Source organism: Scomber japonicus, chromosome 13 (assembly GCF_027409825.1).
Source record: "Scomber japonicus isolate fScoJap1 chromosome 13, fScoJap1.pri, whole genome shotgun sequence".
NCBI classification, from domain to species: domain Eukaryota; kingdom Metazoa; phylum Chordata; class Actinopteri; order Scombriformes; family Scombridae; genus Scomber; species Scomber japonicus.
Window position 1 is genome coordinate 18,434,725 of NC_070590.1, and position 19,914 is coordinate 18,454,638.

At 41.3% G+C, this 19,914-nt stretch overlaps 1 protein-coding gene across 1 annotated transcript in view; it reads left to right on the top strand.

Annotated features, from left to right (window-relative positions):
• The first annotated feature begins 210 nt into the window (after positions 1 to 210).
• dchs1b (dachsous cadherin-related 1b) overlaps positions 211 to 19,914 on the top strand; it is an 80,816-nt gene continuing 61,112 nt past the window's right edge. Inside the window, exons 1-4 of the mRNA XM_053331371.1 lie at positions 211 to 374; positions 14,829 to 15,674; positions 15,789 to 15,986; positions 16,081 to 16,854. Of these exons, the coding sequence (XP_053187346.1) occupies positions 14,847 to 15,674; positions 15,789 to 15,986; positions 16,081 to 16,854 (1,800 nt within the window). The 5' untranslated portion in view covers positions 211 to 374; positions 14,829 to 14,846. The remainder of the gene's footprint in view (positions 375 to 14,828; positions 15,675 to 15,788; positions 15,987 to 16,080; positions 16,855 to 19,914) is intronic.

Below are 19,914 nucleotides of genomic sequence, written 5' to 3' on the forward strand. Positions count from 1 at the left end.
GGGTAGAGCACTGCAGGGCTACAGACGGCTCCTTTCTGCAGCATAAACCGTAGCCAGCTGATCTTAACGCGCTCACCTGACGAGGCATCGGAGACACAAGAATATTCTTCACTGGATGAGTAACCCAAGCTACCGGTCCAGTGGATTAGACTATCTGTGGAATTGGCTCAACTGTCATTTTGTGGATATTATGTAAAAACAAAAAACCCAGTCCAGTTGGCCAACACGGCTCCATTCAAGATTTTGTCCCGGTGGATTGTCTGTATTTTTTTTGGGGGGGCGAATTGGAAACCCGTTTGCATAGGCCTACGAATCAGGTTTTGGAGAGGATATCCAAAGCGCACATCCAGAGCTGCGGAGAGAGTCAGATGAATGTAAGTGACCGTTCCTTTATTCTCATCCTCTGTGTGTTCACACTCATTGATACGTGTGATCAGTAGGGAAAAAGGTGCGGAAAAAAGCTCTCGTTGGGTGGACGCTTCTGAGGCTCCGTATAGAGGGGTGCACCCAGCATCTGCACCTTGCATGCATGAGCTGGTTGCTCCGTCTGGCTACTGTGATGTGGGGAAGATCAGAGACGCACTACAATAGTATAACAAGATCAGTGGATCATGGTGGTGCAGCATATTGATTATTGATCACCATTCACAGCCAAGCCAGTTAAATGGACAGGATTGGAAAAGAAATGAGTGGAGACCCCCTTTTTAAAATATATACTACACATGAAAAGGATCCATATGAAGGATATAGTCTAATAGGCCAGAATTAGAGTTTTTTATGCGCTATGGAACTATTTAATAACGGTAAGTCAACTGCCAACTTAGAGCTAATACACTTTGTGTTGGAGGGAGGACAGAACCACTTAATGGGAAACACCATGAAGTGCACAAAGTGGGCCAGCATACTTTGGAATATTTCCTGAAGAGACCGGTATTAGTGTGACAGTGCAGTAAAGTAGGAATACTAAAAGATGTGGCTGGTGGGGAGAGCAGACAGTGCTGGTATACCTTTGAGCAAGGCACTTAGATCATAAACAGGGCCTGCTTTGCTGATGGTGGTGTAGGTTTCCTCTTTTCTGTATGGTTATTACAGATCGCAGAGGGACTATCCAAATAGAATATAGAGACAGCATTATACCTTAAACATACTGAAATCAAGAGTCCAAGAGGACAGTTTTGCTTTGCAGCAAATAGATTTTGACCCAATTATATTTTCTTTCGAACATGACGTGTATTTATAGCAGCCATTTTTTCTGTATACATGACCAAAAGCTAAATATGGGAACCCAGGGGCACGTATAAGCACCTAACCACAACTGTTATTCTAGTCATATCTAGTGGCCACTGGCATCCACAGCTCCTGTTTTCTGCTGTCAGGAGGGATACAGATCTTTGCATTTTTACACTATCCACTTACATGGTCCTGTGTGCTCCAGCTCAGCAGTATACTGGCCTCAGCTTCAGCCTCTGGTCTGCCTACAAGCAGTAAGGGTTTGGTTTTTTGCAGAGTGATCGGGTGTGCAGCAAGACATATTCTAACAGGAACCATATGGATATCTTTTGGTGCGGCTATGACCAAGTCGAGCCTATGTTTGTACAAATAATTTAGGATTAGTTGCATCAGCTGCTTAGAGAAACAGGTTCTACTTTACATGATGACTGTAACAAACTCAGGATACTTTTCACAGTTAATACATTCCTAGGGAGTCAGGATTAATTCATGAAATCATTGTTAAAACTGGAGTTAGCTTATTGCTCATTTTTATCTGCAGTCCCTGTGGCAGGTTGCAATTGAAACATAAAACGGCACAATAACAACCAGTATAAAGCAAAAAAAAAATCTAGTTCTAGAACATGTTTCACACAAAAGCATGACACACATACCACTGTTAACTAGAAATGGCATACTTGTCAAATTGAAAGCAAGACTAATTGCATTCATGAGAATACCACGAGATAAAGGTAGAGTCAGAGGTTACAGGGCTGAGTAGCTTATAGAAGACTTTTAAATCTGATTTTAAAGTACTGATGGAGCTGCAGCTCTCATGTTGTCAGGTAGGGTGTTCCACTGAGTTGTGGCTTTCACAGAGAATGCTGACTGCCTGAATGCAGTTCAACCAAATGGTACAGTACAATCTCTTATAGAGGATAATCTTGAGGATTTTATGCACTTCACTGAATGAAAACACAAAATCACATAATGCAGGAAGAGCCAAACCATTTACAATTTTATAAACAAGGCGCAAATTTGAATATTATCTAAAATTCTCAAAGCTCAGTAAATTGTATTTCAGTGTCCTGCAGTGATGATGATGAATTGGCTTTCATCCTGAGTTTTTAAAGTTTGTGTGTATAAGGACTCTAGTGTTTTTACGGCTGTTTCTCCTGCCTGCCCCCTACATGTAATGCAATAGGACATATGGGAAAGGATCATAGCATGCATAAACATCATTTCATGTGGTTTGTGCAGCTGAAAGTGTAGAGGATACTGACTCTGCCAGGGTCAGGGGCTTATTTCTCTTGTGCTCAAAATACATCCACTTCATAGACATCGGAATCTGCTGAAAGGCATTAAAATGCAATTTTAGGGGCAGGTGACTGGATGGCACCCATCATCCTCCACCCCCCATCCCCTTTTATTGTATCATATCAGATTATTTGGGGTACCTGTTGGAGGCATCATGACTTGGCTTCTGCTTGTTGAATCTTGAAATCTTACATGTGAAGCAGGGTCCACTCTGGCATGCAGTCAAATCCACACTTTAAACTTCCATCAATTTTGCAGTTTTCAATATGAAATATATTTCAACCACAGTTTTTATGGAATTTTGTTTTTATTTAATGGGATCACATTCGGGAAAGTACAACTTGAGGCTTTTATTTCTTTGCAAATTTTGAGCAATCTGGAGAGTTTACTTTAAATGCTGGAGATACACAGAGTAATCATTCGCCACCCACATTGTCATTGTAATCCTGCTTGTACTGTGTGCACCGCTGTCCTCTTTGTGGGTTTCATAAAACCCACAAAGGAAGAAACAAAAATCACTGTAACTGCTTTCTCACCGAATGGTTAATGGTTAAAGATATGAAATACATAGTTACTGAATGTAAAATATTGCATAGAAAACTAAAGAGAGTGAAAGCTTTTGTGTAGTGCTGTAATCTGCTTCAGCTTATCAACCGAAATCATAGAGCGCTGCTAACAGACAAAGAGAATGATGGAAAAAAAAACCCAAAACAAAACAGAGCATCCTCCCACCCAAATGTTGCAACTCAAACAAAAGTCTGTCTAATTGTATTCCAGACCTGTTTCTTCCTGGGTTTTGTTTTTGGGCTTGGGAAGTCAGTGAGTACAAATGACTCAGAGACTCCTTCTCCCTCTTTCTGCTTCTCTCTTTCTCTCTCTCTCTCTCACACACAAGGATGCACACAACATACACTCATTTATGTACCTAACTGTATCCCAGCCCAAAACCAAACCCTTACTCTTAACACCAAATCCTATAAAATGCTAAATTAGCTCCTTAAAAACAGGAGGGACAAAATAAGAACACACACATACACACTGACCATAGTGTTGAATGGGAAGCAGATGACAGCCAAAAAAAATTGAGGTAATATAAATAAGATTGTTTTCCTCTTCCCGGGCTCCACAAGTAGCTAGTGGAAATATTTACTCCCCATCTTTCACTCACTGCACACTGACGATGCCTGGGGTCTGTGTTGGTGTTTTTATTTACCCGCCTTAGACATAACATAAACCAAAAGACTCAATATTTAGATGATATGTAATTTCAGTTGATCATGCAGAATGTGAATCGTAGCCAGTGTTAAGCTGCAGTAATATGTGAGGGAGTAGCTTTGATTTCCTGGAAAGTTGCCTCTTTATGCATCATCCATCCACAGGAAGGCAGTTATTAATAGCTTTAGTAGTAGAGTCAGAAAAAGAGATTCCCATTGATAAGGGATCCCCTTTTCTTATTGTTCCACATTTCATTAACTGTAACCCCCTGGGTGCCTCTTGGTTGCCATGGCAGCTATCACTAAGTCTTGCTGTGATTATAATCGTAAAATTCAATTACACCATTGTACAATTTGAGTTTTGTTTCTGGGTGCTTACATGTAGAGAAAGTGGTATCACAGTGGAATTAAAATGGAATTGCACCGCACTGGTTTAAATCTATGTAGCAGAGCTTTCAGTATATTGGGGCACTGGTGGAAATGTTTGAAATGTAATGGAAATTTCATCATTTTATTTTAGCTGGCCACCCAAAGAAAATGAATTCCCAGTTTCTAAGCAGTTACCACAATGTTAACTCCTCATTCTTCTTGCTACAATTTGGAAGAAATGAGGTACAGGTTCTACTTACTAATACTTTGCAGGTTGAAGCACTGGAGGTGGAACCTTTTTTGAAATGTTGTCAAAAACAGTTGTATTTTAAATAAAGTCTAACACCATATATCAAATCCTGATACATAATCTCCCACAGTCATTCTTTTCTCTACGCTTAGTTTTATTGAGGTCAGACGCCTTCTATGCTCTAGAGTAAAAAGGTGCCAGCATTGTACTTTCAACAGCCCCCCCCCCCCCCCCCGAGGAAATACAGACCCCAACTTTCTTCCTCTATGCAGTACGAAGACCCATCTATCTGCTGCTCTGGAGAAGATATTAATGTATGACTGAGTCAGGCAATCAAAGGAAATGACTGGACTCTCCTGTCAGACGTAGAGTGATTGACTAGCTGGAGCTTTGAGACGGCGCAATTCCAGTTTTGTTTGTTCTGAGGCCCAGTTCTGAAGCAACTGCCTTCAACGTTATTCATGGTCTTTGTCCAGAAAGTAGGGCTCAAACAGGTCAGCTGAATGGGAGAGACTACAGGTACTGGCCAAATTATTAAATATATTTCCGCTGCAGGACAGTAGGTGCAGTAGGTCCACAAAGCTTTAGGAGGAATGATTTTGGACTAGCTCAGTTGCCCTTTAAGAATACAAAGTTTCAAATGTCACAACGTGCTACAGTGCAATTTTCAAATTTGACAACAAAGGTTGATCCAAACTGGCCAGTGTAGCTTTTAGCTGGCTCGTGTTTAGGATCTGGGATAATGACTGCTGGGAATCGGTTGTTATATTCCTGGAGGAAACTACAGATGGAAGTCCTCTAAAGCCTGGTGTTGTCTCGAGTTTCCCCGTCCTGCACTCCGCTGCCGTGGGTTGGACCTGTGACACTGGCTCCAGAGTGCCAAAGTTTTGTTATTGCAGAAGATGGATGGAAGAAGTGTCTCTGTTTCTGTGCATGAACATGGGCATGCAAGCAAGTATGTGGCCTTAAGATATACATGTGTGGTTAAAAGAGATATTTCAGTGGAGCTACAACTAATGATTAATATCTCAAATTCCTTTTTTTTTTTTAATTAAATGATTAATCGTTCATCCAATAAAATGCCAAAAACTATTGAAAAATGCTCCTTGTAATTTCCCAGATCCTTTTTTCGTGCGACCGACTGTCCAAAACTATAAAATACAGCAAATCTTCAAATTTGACACACAAGGGCCAGCAGGAGTTTGACATTTGTGCTTGAGGGGATGACTGTTGCGAGCATCTGTAGAATATATACACACGTGTCTGAATGAGGTGATGTAATAATTTCATCAGTAAAATGAAGAGATAAATGTGGGAATGGCTTTGAGCAAAGATGAATGAAAGGTGGTAACTGCTGCCCATCTGGGGGCTTGATGGATGAGAAGTGTCTAACCTGTGAGGCAAGCTGACTGAGTGGAGAGAGGAAGAGAGGGCCTGTCTGTGTAGTATCTCATGTGTTTTTAATTAAGTAAGTGAGATGATCTGAGCTTCTGGTAACTTCAAACACTCGCAGTGAGCTGAGAGCTGCATGTAGGGCATCGCTGCTCAGGTGGTGCAACGTGTTATGCAAGTTAAGGGATTCAGAGACTGGATATGTGTGGGTGGTGTGGCAGTGGAGGGAAGTTGCCTAGAAATGTTCTTTTTTATTCCTTGATATCTTTGATATCTTGGGAATTGAAAGGAGTATCCTTTAGGAATATCAAAGATGTAAGTCTGTACTGTTTGCAATTGCTATTTCTATCAGAGAATCAAGGCACCACTGATCAATTCATACTCATCCGTCACATGTCTGGCTTTTTATCAGGATTTCTCATTTCATCATTATTAACCGATCAGTCCTGACGGCTGTTTAACACTGTGGAGCAAATTAAAACAAAGACAGACAAACTTAATTCCCAGGCTTACCACAAGAAATATAACAGCGTAACACGATACAAAGGCATTCCCTTGCTGAACAGCTGTCGCCACGCCACTAACCAGGGAATAGATTTAGATTTTAATAACTAATAAGCCAAAGCACTTCTTCATACTGTGAGTGAGAGATGAGTAATCACAGATTTTCATACTTTACCAGATCTATCGGCCTGAGGAAAATAATCCAAATCCCAGTCTGTCCTAGTGAAATAAGAGCCTTATTGCTTATTTTAGGAAGATACTGTACTGACCCTTTTGCTGGAAAAGTCATCAGCAAAACCTTTTGTCACTTTGATTAATATTTATCTGTTTTCTGAAACAATAACATGACCTGGTACGACCTTGTACTCTGTTGGCTCTAAGGCCACGTTGCTAATTATTTCATTGGGTGGAATGTACAAAGTGATTTAAAATGTGCGTTTGCCCGTGTGTGTGTGTGTGTGTGCGTGTGTGTGTGTGTGTGTGTGTGTGTGTGTGTGTGTGTGGTGTGTTTTTAAGTTACAAGATAGATCTTTGGTTTCCCTTCCCCTGCCTGTGTTTTGGCTATCAGCTGAGTGTTTTGTCTTTGAACTTTTCCTCTGTTAGATCCTTAATGAATGCTGTGATTCTTCTGATATAGATGCTGAGTTTGAGTGTGTTGTGTAGTCATCACACTGTGGGGACAAAAGGTCTGTTTATACTGTCACTTGTGGGGACTCATTCCCATATACAAAAAAAAAAAATCAGTCCCCACGAAGTTTAACATTGATTTAGAAGTTTTTCGGTTGAGAATTATGACTCGGTTAAGGCTAGGGGTAAAGGTTGGGGTTAGGCATTTGAGGTTAAGATAGCCCTCCTGGGTATAATGTAAGTCAATACACTGTTCTTGCAAGTGTGTGTTGGTGTCAGTGCTACATACTGTAATCAACCACAGAAATCAAACAAGTGATTTGGTAAATATTGCAATTGAAATCTTAATTGCAGTATAATCAACTCTAGGGTGGAATGTGATTATTGCATTTAGTAGTTAGGCATACACCACAGCACACACTCACACATGCACATTGTCTAATAATACCACTATTAACAAAGTTCTGAAAAAACTAGCCAATAGATAAGCATATCCATGTGTGTGCGATGCATACTGCACGTTGCAGCACAATGTGAAGCCAAATGGAGTCATTAAGTGCCTGTTTGTACATGTTAGTGCCTCCCACATTCAACACAGATAAGAATATTTCCTGATGTTTAATTGCTTCCAGTCAGTGTTCTGCTTCCCACTACAGATGACTGAAATGGTGTTATTTCACAGATTGATCTCAAAAAGTTATAAGGGTATTTATCCCAGTTTCACTAGCTTGGTAGTAATGTTTGACAGAGAGTCACGGACATGGTTCAGTTCGTCAACTTGCCCGTGTGGGATATTAAACATGCTCAGATGGGGAGGGGTGCTGAGTGATTGTAGATGGCAGCTGCAATCTCACCTTCAGGGCCATCTCCCCACACCGTCTTTTTTTGTTTTTTTGGCTCAGATACTCTTCTACCTTTAGTTTTGTTTCTTCATTTCGCTCTTTGTTTTCCTTGTGTGCTTTGAATTTCTCCCCTTTTTCTCCTTAACTATCCGGCTTTCTTTTAAATACACAGAGGTGCACACACACATAGCAAACACAAAACTCACAGCACATTCACTTTGCAGCATGACCTTGCAGGTTAAGAGGTGAGTGAATCACCTCTTGCTGTCTTTCCACTTGCTCTGCCACTTCACTGATAGGTCAAAGGGTATGTTATTTATGTGTGTGCATGTGGTTCTGTATACATGTATGTGTGTGTGTGTGTGTCTGTGTGTGTGTGTGTCAGCGCTCACTCAGCCGGGGTTTTACTTATTTGTCTTACTGCTAGGGTTGCCAACCGCCCCTTGAAAAACGGGATCGTCCCATTTTCAGAAACAAAACTACGCGTCCTGTATTGAGCACTTTGTCCCATATTTCCGTGAGAATCAAAATAGTCTGTAAAATGTCAATGGAATAAATGAATGACAGGGAGTTTTATATGTAAATTTATATTAATCTTATTGTCAGCCCTCTCCTGCTCTGTGACCAATGAGCTGACAGCATACTGGTGCTTGCAAGAATATAACAGAAGACAAGACTTTGAGGCAAAAAGTGTTTATATTTACAACTTTTCCACAGACTTTCTGCTTGCACTTTTCTTATTGCACTAAATGTGCACTATTACAGGAATTTTCTGCTTTCTATTGTTTTCTGTAAATACTGTTTTCAGTTAAGCTGGACAGTTCTGCTAAAGAAAGAGATTTATTTTATTCTGTTAAGTTAAGCAGGACAGATTTCTGTTAAAAAGATTTGTTATTTTGCACTAAAAATAAATTGTTGAATAATAATTTGTTTTCCATGTATTCGTATCACTCAAAAACATGCATCGAATTAAATTCAGGTTTGAGTCAAATAATTAAAAAATCGTTTCACACACACACAAAATGGCAAAAAATTTCACCAAGCCGGGTGAACGCAATCGGGTCGGCCGGCCCTGCCAACTAGGTGTCCCTTATTTAATTTTCATGGAGTTGGCAACCCTACTTACTTTGTCACAATCAAAGTTTTTTGGGTGAAACTTTTCATCTCCATCCCTAGTTCCACTTCATCTCTCTCACTGTATCACTTTTTCTCTATCTGTCTTGTCAGGCAGTAGAATCTAGGTCAGTCACAGAGGGACCTGGTAGCAGTTTGTAAGCGTGTGTGTTACTGTATTCCAGCCTGCCAGCCTTTGTTTGAGTACATAAACAAATCTTGAGTCATCACACCAACTTTGAATTGTCACGCTGCTGGTGCTGCTGCAACAACAGAGATATTCAGCATTTGTTTGTCTCCTAGCTAATATCCCCATGGAGTTGAGAAAGAATGTTAGAGGAGAGAAGAAAAGTTAAAGAGCAACATACTGTACATATCTTAAAGTTCTGCTTCAGCACTGTGGTGAATTGAGACTAATTTGAGACCTTAATAGTGCCACAGAACAGATTCCTCAGATATAGTACATAGGTTTATAACTTAAACACCTGAGAGTTAGATTCTTTTCACTTTTTCTGTTTATGATTTTCTTGCATACTAAGAGATTAGATGCAAATTGCTAAAAATATCTCTTTTGTTAAATAATAAATTGCACTGAACCAGAGTTGAGGACAGAATGCACAACCAGTTTGTCATTTATGGCGGAAAGTAAAACAAAACTTTTAAAAAACAAGTCAGAACTTATACCTAATTTTCATTGCACCATTTCACATCCAAATGAGAGTGTGGAGCCAAACTGAAAAATGTATCTCACTCTCCAAATACCTTTTGGATTGGAGCAAAAATTCCATGATCATAGAATTCGGCGAGTGTCTTCTATGTAATTCTTTTTTACAGATTAGAACAAAAGCTGCAAACAAAGTGCTGACTTGATCCTCAATCTCTGAGTTGCAGTTCTGGCACAGACGCTTGCTCTTACTGTGAACTGACTATTCTTTGCGATGACGTGCCTCCCCCCCCTCACCCTGTGCAGCCTCACTGATGTCACTGACATCGACATTTATGTAGGAAATAAGTAATAAAATAAAACTCCAGAGCGACATTTCATGGACAGGATTAAAAACAAGGGCCTTCTCAGAGTTGAGGTAAACTGGGAAAAATGTTACAGCTTGGTCCCTATCTACAGTTCAGTGCCAGAGTTTGTAAGCACTGATATAAAACAAGAAAAAAATAAGTAATTATCAGATCTGAAAAAAAACCAATGTATTAAAAGACACATGATAATAGATAAACTGGATGAAATTCTTTTCAATTACAATATTTATTTGTGGCTGGATTAGTTGTCAGGCTATATCAGATCAACCCAACTGAGCAACAGAGAAGAGTAGCCAAGGAACTGGCTCTCACTTCATCATAACTTATTCAAACATAGATTCAACCAGTGTTGTAGGTTCAATTTCACAGGTTGTGAGAGCTTTTACGGCTGTAGTCTTCCCTCGGGTGAGGTAACCCAGTTGTGTGACACAGTCATGAACTCTCTTAGTGTGTAGTAGTATTAATATTGATTGTGCTTTAGTACAGCATGTGCATGTATATTTCAGTGTAACTTGCCAGACTGTGGTCATTTGGCTGTCTGAGAGGCCAGTACTGTGATATTTTAGAATCACTGGATTGGGGTCGATTCCTTTTTAATTGAGTAGCTTATGGAACAAATTGAGACTGATATCCTCTTTCAGTATGGACTTTTACATATGTGAAAAAATCCAAAGGGGATCTGTGGACGTCTATATATGTGCATAGATGGCGACTCAAATATACACACACATATGCTCACATGTGCTAGTGACAGCTGGGGTTGGAAATGGGACGTCTATGTTCAGAGATCCGAGGAAAGGGAACATAAAAGGAGACAGAGGTCATAGTTGTCGTCCCCCTAAACACACACACAAACCAAACGACATGAAAACTGAGATGCAAAGCATTCCTCCGTCCTCTATCCCCCCATCACGCCAGACTCTGAGCTCTCCCTCTCTCTTCTCACTCGGCTTTTTTTCCAACGCAGACTACTGCAGCCAGTTTCACCACAACCTGGCCTAACCTTTCATTCTCAGTCATTTAAAGATTTGGTGTTGCTCCAGCCACCCTATAATTCTACATTTGCTGAGAACTGTCACCTCAAAACTTCAACAATGCAGTATCTTAACACCACAAAGTTGATGACATGGGTTGCATGAAAACTATTGTAAGATGTGAAGACCCCCATAAAGATGACTTTCTGGTGTTTTAAGTACGCAACATCAACGTTGCATCTAGTATTTATCTTCATTCCATTTATTATTTCCCCTGTCTGACCTTACTGTCAATCACAGAGACTAACCAATGTTTGTTCTGGTTGACACAGTAGCAGTTGCAGTTGATGGAAGTGTCTTCCAGACCTCTTATCCACACACAGGATGCAACCTGTATGTCCCTGTGCTGTTCCATCAAAGCACAGGTTGAGCTAGAGGCAATATGGAGTGGCCATTTTTTACTTGGAACTTCGTGACTCGGAGTCCTGTTTAGCTTGGCCACGGGTAGCGATGGCGTGCCCAACTAGATCTGCAAAATCCATTAGAGGGGACGGAAGGAGGGATGGAGGAGGGGCAGACATAGGAGGGATATGGAGATATAGAGGCCTGTTTGGAATTGGCACTGCATGAGGAAAAGCTATTCCTCACAACTGAGATAAACATACTCACACACATCCTCATACACATACTGTACTGCTTCAAACAGTCATATCCTATAGTTTCTATTATATGGTAACAGCACTTAAGAGTGGAGGCCCATGTATTTGAGGCTTTGAGGCTTGTGCAAAGCAAAGGCAGATTATGGGGGTGCAATGCCAGATATAATGTGGCTGAGACTGCATGGAGCCCTCCGGGTCTGCCCTGCCTGTCAATGTGGTCGCACAGAGATGATGTCACTGCTCATGTGCACTGCACACATGTTCTTCAGGCGTGCAAAGACACAGACATGGAATCAAGCAACCAGGGAAAGTAGTTGTTTGCTGTATTTGACATATTGTATGAACACTTTGAATTTTAGATTAGTTTAAAAAGATATTTAGTTCACAAGAACTACTAGAAACAGAGTTTATCATAATTACTAGAATGTTTTAAAGAGAGCCACTAGGGTGGATGAATAAAGGGGTTGCCTTTTACTCAACTGGCCATCTGTTAAAGCCAGTATCCTGTCAGCATGAGCTATATTTTAGCCTTTGCTCTCCCCATTGCTCCTCAGCCTGTGTTTTCCAGGGTAAACACTAGTGTATTACAGTGCATGTCAAAGGGGAGATGATGTCATTGGCCGACCGCTCATTAACAGTGACAGATTGCAGCCGTGCGATCGGTTCATCAATATAACCTTTCACTGACACTCAACTGAAACAATGAGGGAAAGAGATGACATAAAAAGAAACAAATAGTGTACGCACTCATACACATTTTGGACATCCACACCCTTTCTGACTTTATATTTCAATCACAAGTTTCTCCTACACAGTTCAGTGGTCCCTTAAGACAATAAGACCGGCAAGCCAAAGCAAACTATAATCACTCCTCAAAATGTAACTTTTTTCAGTTTTGTCTTGGATCCACTCTTTCCATCTGTCTGCTTTGTTCTTCTTCTGTTTTTCCCTTGTGTTCTCAATGACTGCATTATGTGGGTTTGTTTCGTCAGAGCGGGGTCTCCAAAGACACAAGCTCTCACTCTGAGTTTCTTTCTCAACAGTAGAAGGGCTTTTTTTCATCATCACACCCCTAATTGTCTCCCAGACTTCTCCCTTCAACTTTCCTCGGTTTCACTTTTGCTTAGTCTCATAGACACAAACACCCGCAAACAAAACAAAAGAAGGGTGTGTACACAATGCAGACAGTCCTCAGTCTTAGTTCTGCTTCTTTCTTTGTGTAGGAGTGCAGCAACTGTCCAGAGCAGTCGTCTGGACCAGATGTAGAGGTCAGCAGCCATGCCACAGGGGCCAGTATCAGTGTCCCTCTACTTGTCCCAGTGGAGCTATAGACATTATTAATCTCTCCTCCTCAGAGGCCTCGTAAACTACTGCAGGAGGTCAGGGTCAGTAGGAAGTCTGGTGGGGTGGATGAGTATTCATTAGATGTGAAATTCTTTTTAAAAAATTATGTTTTGTGTACACAGTATTTCAGGAGCCTTGGAAATCTAAAATAAATAACATTTGCCTAATAGAATTAAAGTCACATCATTTGAATAATAATTTGTGTTACTTGTGTTACAAAGGGGGAAATCAGTTTAGTTTTTTTGTATATGTGAATATGAATGCCTCAATTCAGTGTATGTGCAAATACTGTAGCCGGCAGCAGGCTGGCTTTCTCTCTAGAGGTGGAAGACATTCCTAAAGTTAACTGTCCAGATTATACATGCACTGTGGGAGTGATTGTCTGGGTGAATATGGCTGGCCAGCAAGGGCCAACACCCTCCACTGACAGCTAACCTCCTGTCTGCTACTGGCTCCTTGCCTGAATCACACATTTATAGTTTTGATATTTTGTTTAAAATATTTGCTAATAGGAGCAGAACTCATTCACATTCCAGAGAGTTTAAGTATTACTGTTGTGATCAGTGCAGGAGATTGTTATAAAGCAGTATCTCTCTGGTCTCAAACTGTGATGAATGAGTTATGTCAGGGCTGAATGGTTCTGCTCATTGCAGGATGTTTTGAAGAGTTATATGCTCAATAAATCTTACCATATAAATACAAGAGGGATATGCATAAACAGTTGCTCTCATTTTGAACATAATGTAAATATTTGTAGACCTCATCAAGCGGTAAAATGTGCATCTATCTCGTGAGAGTTTAGAAAGGCCAAAGTTTGCCAGAGCAGTTATGACTGTATTTCCAAAAATTTTATGGTAGTGTGCGAAAGTATGTGTGTCAAACTTGGGTTAAATACCATTTGCAAATAATTATTGGTATTTGTTTTGACTTTTTTGAAGAACCAGATGGTGGGGCTTGCTGTGGGATAGCTCAGACAGTGTCAGGTGAGCTTTAGATTGCCTTTTAAAGTATTGTGAGAGCCTTTCTTGCAATCAATGTGCCACCTGATGAGGCACATCCACCTCTCTGGCAGAGCAAGCAGGTTAATAAAGCAAACCATTTTTAGCAAAAAGAGTTTGACCCTGACTTGGCATGACTTTGTAGATAGTTACAGCATGTGTATCTGTTCATGATTAGATGCAGTCTATGACTGATAAGATTGATTTAGTATTAGCGTGAGGAGGATATACATGAAGAGGATATCTTTATGGATTTGTGAATGATTTAGAGTTTGGGGAACATAAAGGCTCAGCTTACAGTCTTAAATGACTGCTTTTCCCCTATAAAGGTCTTGCTGAATAGCTATAGACTTACTTTCCCATGCATTCCATGTGTTTGTGCGTATGTGTAAGTATTTGCTATCATGATCTGAGTTTGATGTAAAAATCTTGCAAAGGGTCTTGATGCCCATTTCAGTGTCTTTAATGTCTTTTCTATTGGGATTTCTGTGTGTGACTGCTCAGACCACTTTAAAATGCTCTCACCCAGTGAATAAAAGTTGTTATCCTTCAGATAAATATAGTTTATGATTCTGTCCTCAGTGTTGTTCAAGCCTATGTGGATCCTGGACAGATTCAAACTTCCATTTTCATGCTCTTTCAAATCTTCCTTGATCCAGCTGAAGAGTTCTTTCCAAAATATTTCATTTTATAGGGAAAAAAAGTTGAAATTCATCAGGCAGTGTCTTTAATATAGGTTCTGGATTGTAAAAGTGTTAGCACGTTGTCATGCAAGGATTTAAGATACATACTCCACTTTAAAAAAAAGAAGAAGTTGTTTTCATTTTGTGCTTAGAGAGCAAGTGAACTTCAAGATGTTTTCAAATATGGAATGAAAAAATATGTTTAATTGCTCAATTCACATATTGTAAAATATATCTGCACTTGTAGAAGTAAGTCTTTTCTCAGGCTGACATTTTTGTCTTTCTTTCTTTTTTTCCCAAGGTGTAGCAGAACACAGCCATGTCAATAACAAGTAAAGGGTCAAGACGGAGGGCTTGGGTCGGCGGACCCTCTTTGTGCTTAAGTGTCTGGAAGTCGAAGCTATTTTTTTATGTGTGCATAGTCCTTGTTTTTGTTCAGTCTACAACTGTCCTTGGAGCACTGGAACTGCAGCTGGATGAAGAGCAGCCTGCGGGGACCATTGTTGGTGACATCAGTGCCGGGTTACCGCCGGATCAAACTGCAAATCTTTACTTTATCTCAGACCATGAGGGCAAAGGTGTTGGCAATGATCTCAACATTGATGAGACCACAGGCATCATTACCACTGCACGTCGTCTGGACCGTGAGCAGAGAGACCACTATAGCTTCATTGCTGTGACAATGAAGGGCTTCACAATTGAGGTGTCAATCACTGTCAATGACATCAATGACCATGCACCTGTGTTCCCCAAAAAGAAAGCTGTTCTTAAAATTCCTGAGCACACAGCTGTGGGGACGAGGTTTTCCTTGGAGCCTGCAACTGATGCAGATGAGGACCAGCTGACCACCCAAGGCTATACTATTCGAGAGGGCAATGTAGGCCAGGCATTCCGACTGGAGACCAAGAGAGCTACGAACAAAGTGCTGTATCTGGACTTGGTTGTCAATGGACTTCTGGACAGAGAGAAACGTTCATTGTACACCCTGGTGGTAGAGGCCTTTGATGGGGGCTCACCCAGAAGGATGGGATCGATGACCCTGGAAGTGACTGTGACTGACATCAATGATCACGCTCCAGTCTTCAACCAGAGCAGATACCATGCAATTATTTCGGAAAGCCTCCCACAAGGAAGCAGCATCCTACAGGTCAGCTCAAGTTTTCTCACTGTTCTGCTTTAGTTCATGCCTATATCCATATCTGTAAATTAAGAGTCACAAGGGAAATTTGAATTTCAGTGTGTCACTTTCTTATCTTTGCAGGTGTTTGCGGCAGATGAGGATGAGGGTGATAATGGTCTAGTGCTTTATGAAATCAACCGGCGCCAGAGTGACCCTGACCGATACTTTGTCATGGATATCAAGACAGGGGTCATCACTCTTAATAGACCCCTGGACTATGAGCTAAAAAGGGTCCATGAACTGGTGGTTCAGGCCAGGGATAATGCCAGCCACCCAGAGGTAATATACAATAACCCAAGTGGTCCTTACTATAATGTGATACTAAAGGATGAGCATTAAATACTATAAATCACGCACTGTTATTTCTTCTTAGGTTACCAACGCATTTGTGACTATCCATGTCCGTGACTACAATGACAACCAGCCCACCATGACCATCATCTTCCTCAGTGAGGATGGCTCTCCAAGGATATCCGAAGGGGCCCAAACAGGGCAGTATGTAGCTCGGATATCTGTCACTGACCCAGACTATGGGGAGTATGCCAACGTGAATGTGTCCCTTGAGGGGGGTGATGGGAAGTTTGCTCTTACCACCAAGGACAGCATCATCTACCTGATATATGTAGACCAGGTGTTGGACAGAGAGGAACGGGATTCGTATGACCTCAGGGTGATGGCCACAGACTCTGGCACGCCTCCCCTCAGGGCGGAGTCATCTTTCACTATCCAGGTAACTGATGTTAATGACAACCCCCCTCTGTTCGACCAGCAGGCCTATAGACAAACCATTCCTGAGGTTGTCTATCCTGGCTCCTTTGTTCTCCAAGTTACTGCCAGGGACAAAGACCAGGGCCCCAATGGGGACGTCCGATATAGCCTCCTCAAGGGCAAAAACTCTCACTCTGATTGGTTTTCCATCGACCCAGTCACAGGAATCATTACCACAGCGACTTCTCTGGATTTCGAATCAGAGCCGGCACCTAGTGTGACAGTTGTTGCAACGGATAGCGGCCGCCCGCCACTGTCATCCACGGCAAAGGTAGACATTGTGCTGCAGGATGTTAACGATAACACACCTGTGTTCTCCAGAAACTTCTACAATGCCTCCATCAAAGAGAACACCCCAGATGGGACCTGCTTCTTAGAGGTAAGAGAAACCCTGAAGAAGAAAGTCTTCATTCCTGCCCCCTACCCCCTTTTTCCTCTCAGTCTTCTTTTATCCTTATGTCTTCTCCAACTCTGTCCTATTCTTCTTTATTTTGTAGGGGAGCTGCCATTTTTAATTCTCATGGTGCTCAATCTTGCAGCGTGTTGGCTGCATCACTATTGTCCTACTTATGCAGCCAAAACCAAGTACTCACTGTCTCCCTTGTCCTCTCATCTCTTCATTCACTCTCTTTTCACTCGCACCCTCCTCTTAAGCCCTCTCTGATTACTCCCCTGGCAAAAGTCTGATTTATGTATCAATATAAATGAGTCTGGAAATCAAAGTCATGTATGAAGTGAAAAGCAGTCTTCTTCCTTCACAGAGGGATAATGCACTTGAAAGCACTGACATGTTGTGATATGATTCATAAAAAGTGGGCTACGAGAGGAGAAGCGCAGCTATTCAGTGTGTTCATTTAGAGGGTAAAGATTTATGAAAGGGGAAAAAGAAACAGAGAAAGACAGGGAGGGAGACTTCACCTGCATTCCTGAAGCTAGAGATGGAGATTTACTTGGTGTTGGTATATGTCCTCTCGCTCACCTCAAAGGGTTGTCATGGTAACCAAGCCAGCAATGTAGGGTGAGCCCGTGGTATCGGCACACTATCTTGCAGCAGCTCGGCTGTCCTACTTTTTATCTCGATTCCAGCAGCTCTCATGTATAAGGAGGACCTCTCCTGACAAATGAAAAAGGATGACTGGCTGTTTGTCTTCCAGCAAGGTCTTAACTTGGCATCATGTCCCGTGTAGACCAACTGTTTTTACAGGTTGGTTTTTACCCGTCTGCCATGAAGCAGATGAGAAGTAAAAAAGAACCATTTCTGTTTCTCAGCATTTTAGGAAAGCCTTGTGTCTGAACTTAAAAGTACAGTGGTCCTAATAAAAGCTTGTGGACCCAAATACACATACCAACTGAACTGAAACCAGATTTAACATTTGGATAAAACGGTTGGTTGGTATTGTGTGGAAATTGAAGTATGGGCCTGATCCTGCAAGTAAGGGAAAATCATGAATAGGAGTGAATATTAGTGATGAGATATGAGCAAGTAAAATAAAATAAGATACAGAGAGAATGATTGAGCTGTGGAAAAAGTAGAAGGTCAGAAGAAATGTTGATGCATACAACCTTAACATGATTCATTTCTTAAGTGTCTTTACAATCACTGATACAAGCTGTCCGTTGATGATTTCTTGAACCCTGTAATTTGCTGTAAATTAGGCTGCTCTGTTGAATTATTACATCCCTCAACCAACTAAATTAACCCCCTAGACATAGATTCCAGTTGTTGCAACAGTTGTAATCAACTGCTAGTCGTTTTTGTTTTCTAATCCTAGCCGGCAGTTATTCTGGCACAATGTGCAGGCATAATTTCATGCCAGACATCACGGGTGGTTTTCCAGTGTGCCAGAGTTAGTGAATAAGGCTTGATTTGCTCATTCCGGCACGTTCCTCAAGGCCTGCTCCGACTGAGCCAAGATTAAAGAATCTCTCCGATTTGCAGGATAATGGAAGTTGGAGTCAACTTTTTTTCTGGGCCAATGGAATATGGGGCCACTCGGGTAGGACACACTCAAAAATGATGTTAAGCCTGACATCATAGCCTAATGAATGTTTCTGCAGATTTCTTCTGTATTTTCTCCATTTGGTTGCCAATTAGCTGTCGAGATTGTGGAGTATTTGATATTCCACTCTGTCAAGATAATGACAAAGTGAAGGACTGGGTCAGCTGGGCCAGTGGGTTTTGTTTACATTTTTGTATGATGTTATTTGGCGATCAGGTTGAGGGATTTCGTCACGTTCCAGAGTTGCGACGACGGCAAAATGTTCTCAGTATTGTACCAATATTTACAATAGATAACAATCACTATTTGTCTTTTGGAATTATTATACTGGCCTGGCTGGCTGATTATGGAATTTGGACACTTTTTGTAAAAATGGGGGGAAATCAGAAAATATGAAATACCTAAACAAGGAAATATGTTATCAGAAGAAGTGTAGGAAGGAATGGACACACACACATAAGGGATGGTTTCTCTCTCTTCTTCTCTCCCCCTCTTCGCCAAAACTAGTCTTACAGGTTTCCTCATTTCCTACCTCTCTTTTCATCCTCTCTCTTTATCTCTTCACATTCTTCCCTATGTGCTCTGTTTCTCTCTCTTTATGTCTTTTATATCATGTCCCTCTTGCTTTATCTCACTCCCCGCTCACACATACTGTACATGTAGCAATAGTGTGTAGGAAGCTTCTTATCAGTTCGACCACAATCTGTAATGTGCTGTTCTGTTTATGTAGCCACGACACAAAGGAGTTATTTATTTCTTGGTTTCCCTGTTTTCCTCTTTCCTCTCCCCACTTCCTTAAAGTATTTACCAGGCAGGAGGAGAGCTTACGGTGCCTCTATTTGTGTGTGTGTGTGTGTTCATGCACATCCATCTGATTCAGGTTCATATCCTGTGAAGGTAGAGGTCATGAGAACGGTGTCAATTGGGGCTGGTGTTGAAAAGTGACAAGCATTTTGTTAAATGGAGTGTTTTCATACCTTAAAAACTTTGCATGTTACTTGCTGAAGTCTTTTTCCTGCATGTGTGGGTTGTACCTTGCAGAGTATCTGTCAAATCCAATCATGTGCTCACTTCCAGCATGACCTGACCCCTGGGAAGCCACTGCTGATCTGACAAGCAGCAACACTTTTGCTCTTGCAATGACTCAAAGACAGCAACAACAATCATCTATAGGTAGCTCCAAGCTGTACGAAACTAGTAAAAATCTGTCCAAATGGGATAAAACAGAATTGGTCCTTTTAAAGGGGGAAATTAAATAGTTGAGATGGTTGAGGACAAAAAACAAGATGGAAAGCAACACTAACAGAGCCTGTATGCAGGAAAATAGAGTTTATGTGTGTGTACACGTGCAAGCCTGTATGTCATACATCTGTGTATGTGTACTTGTGAACACTGTACGAGCCAAGAACTCACTTTCAGCAGGTGATGCATCTCCCCAG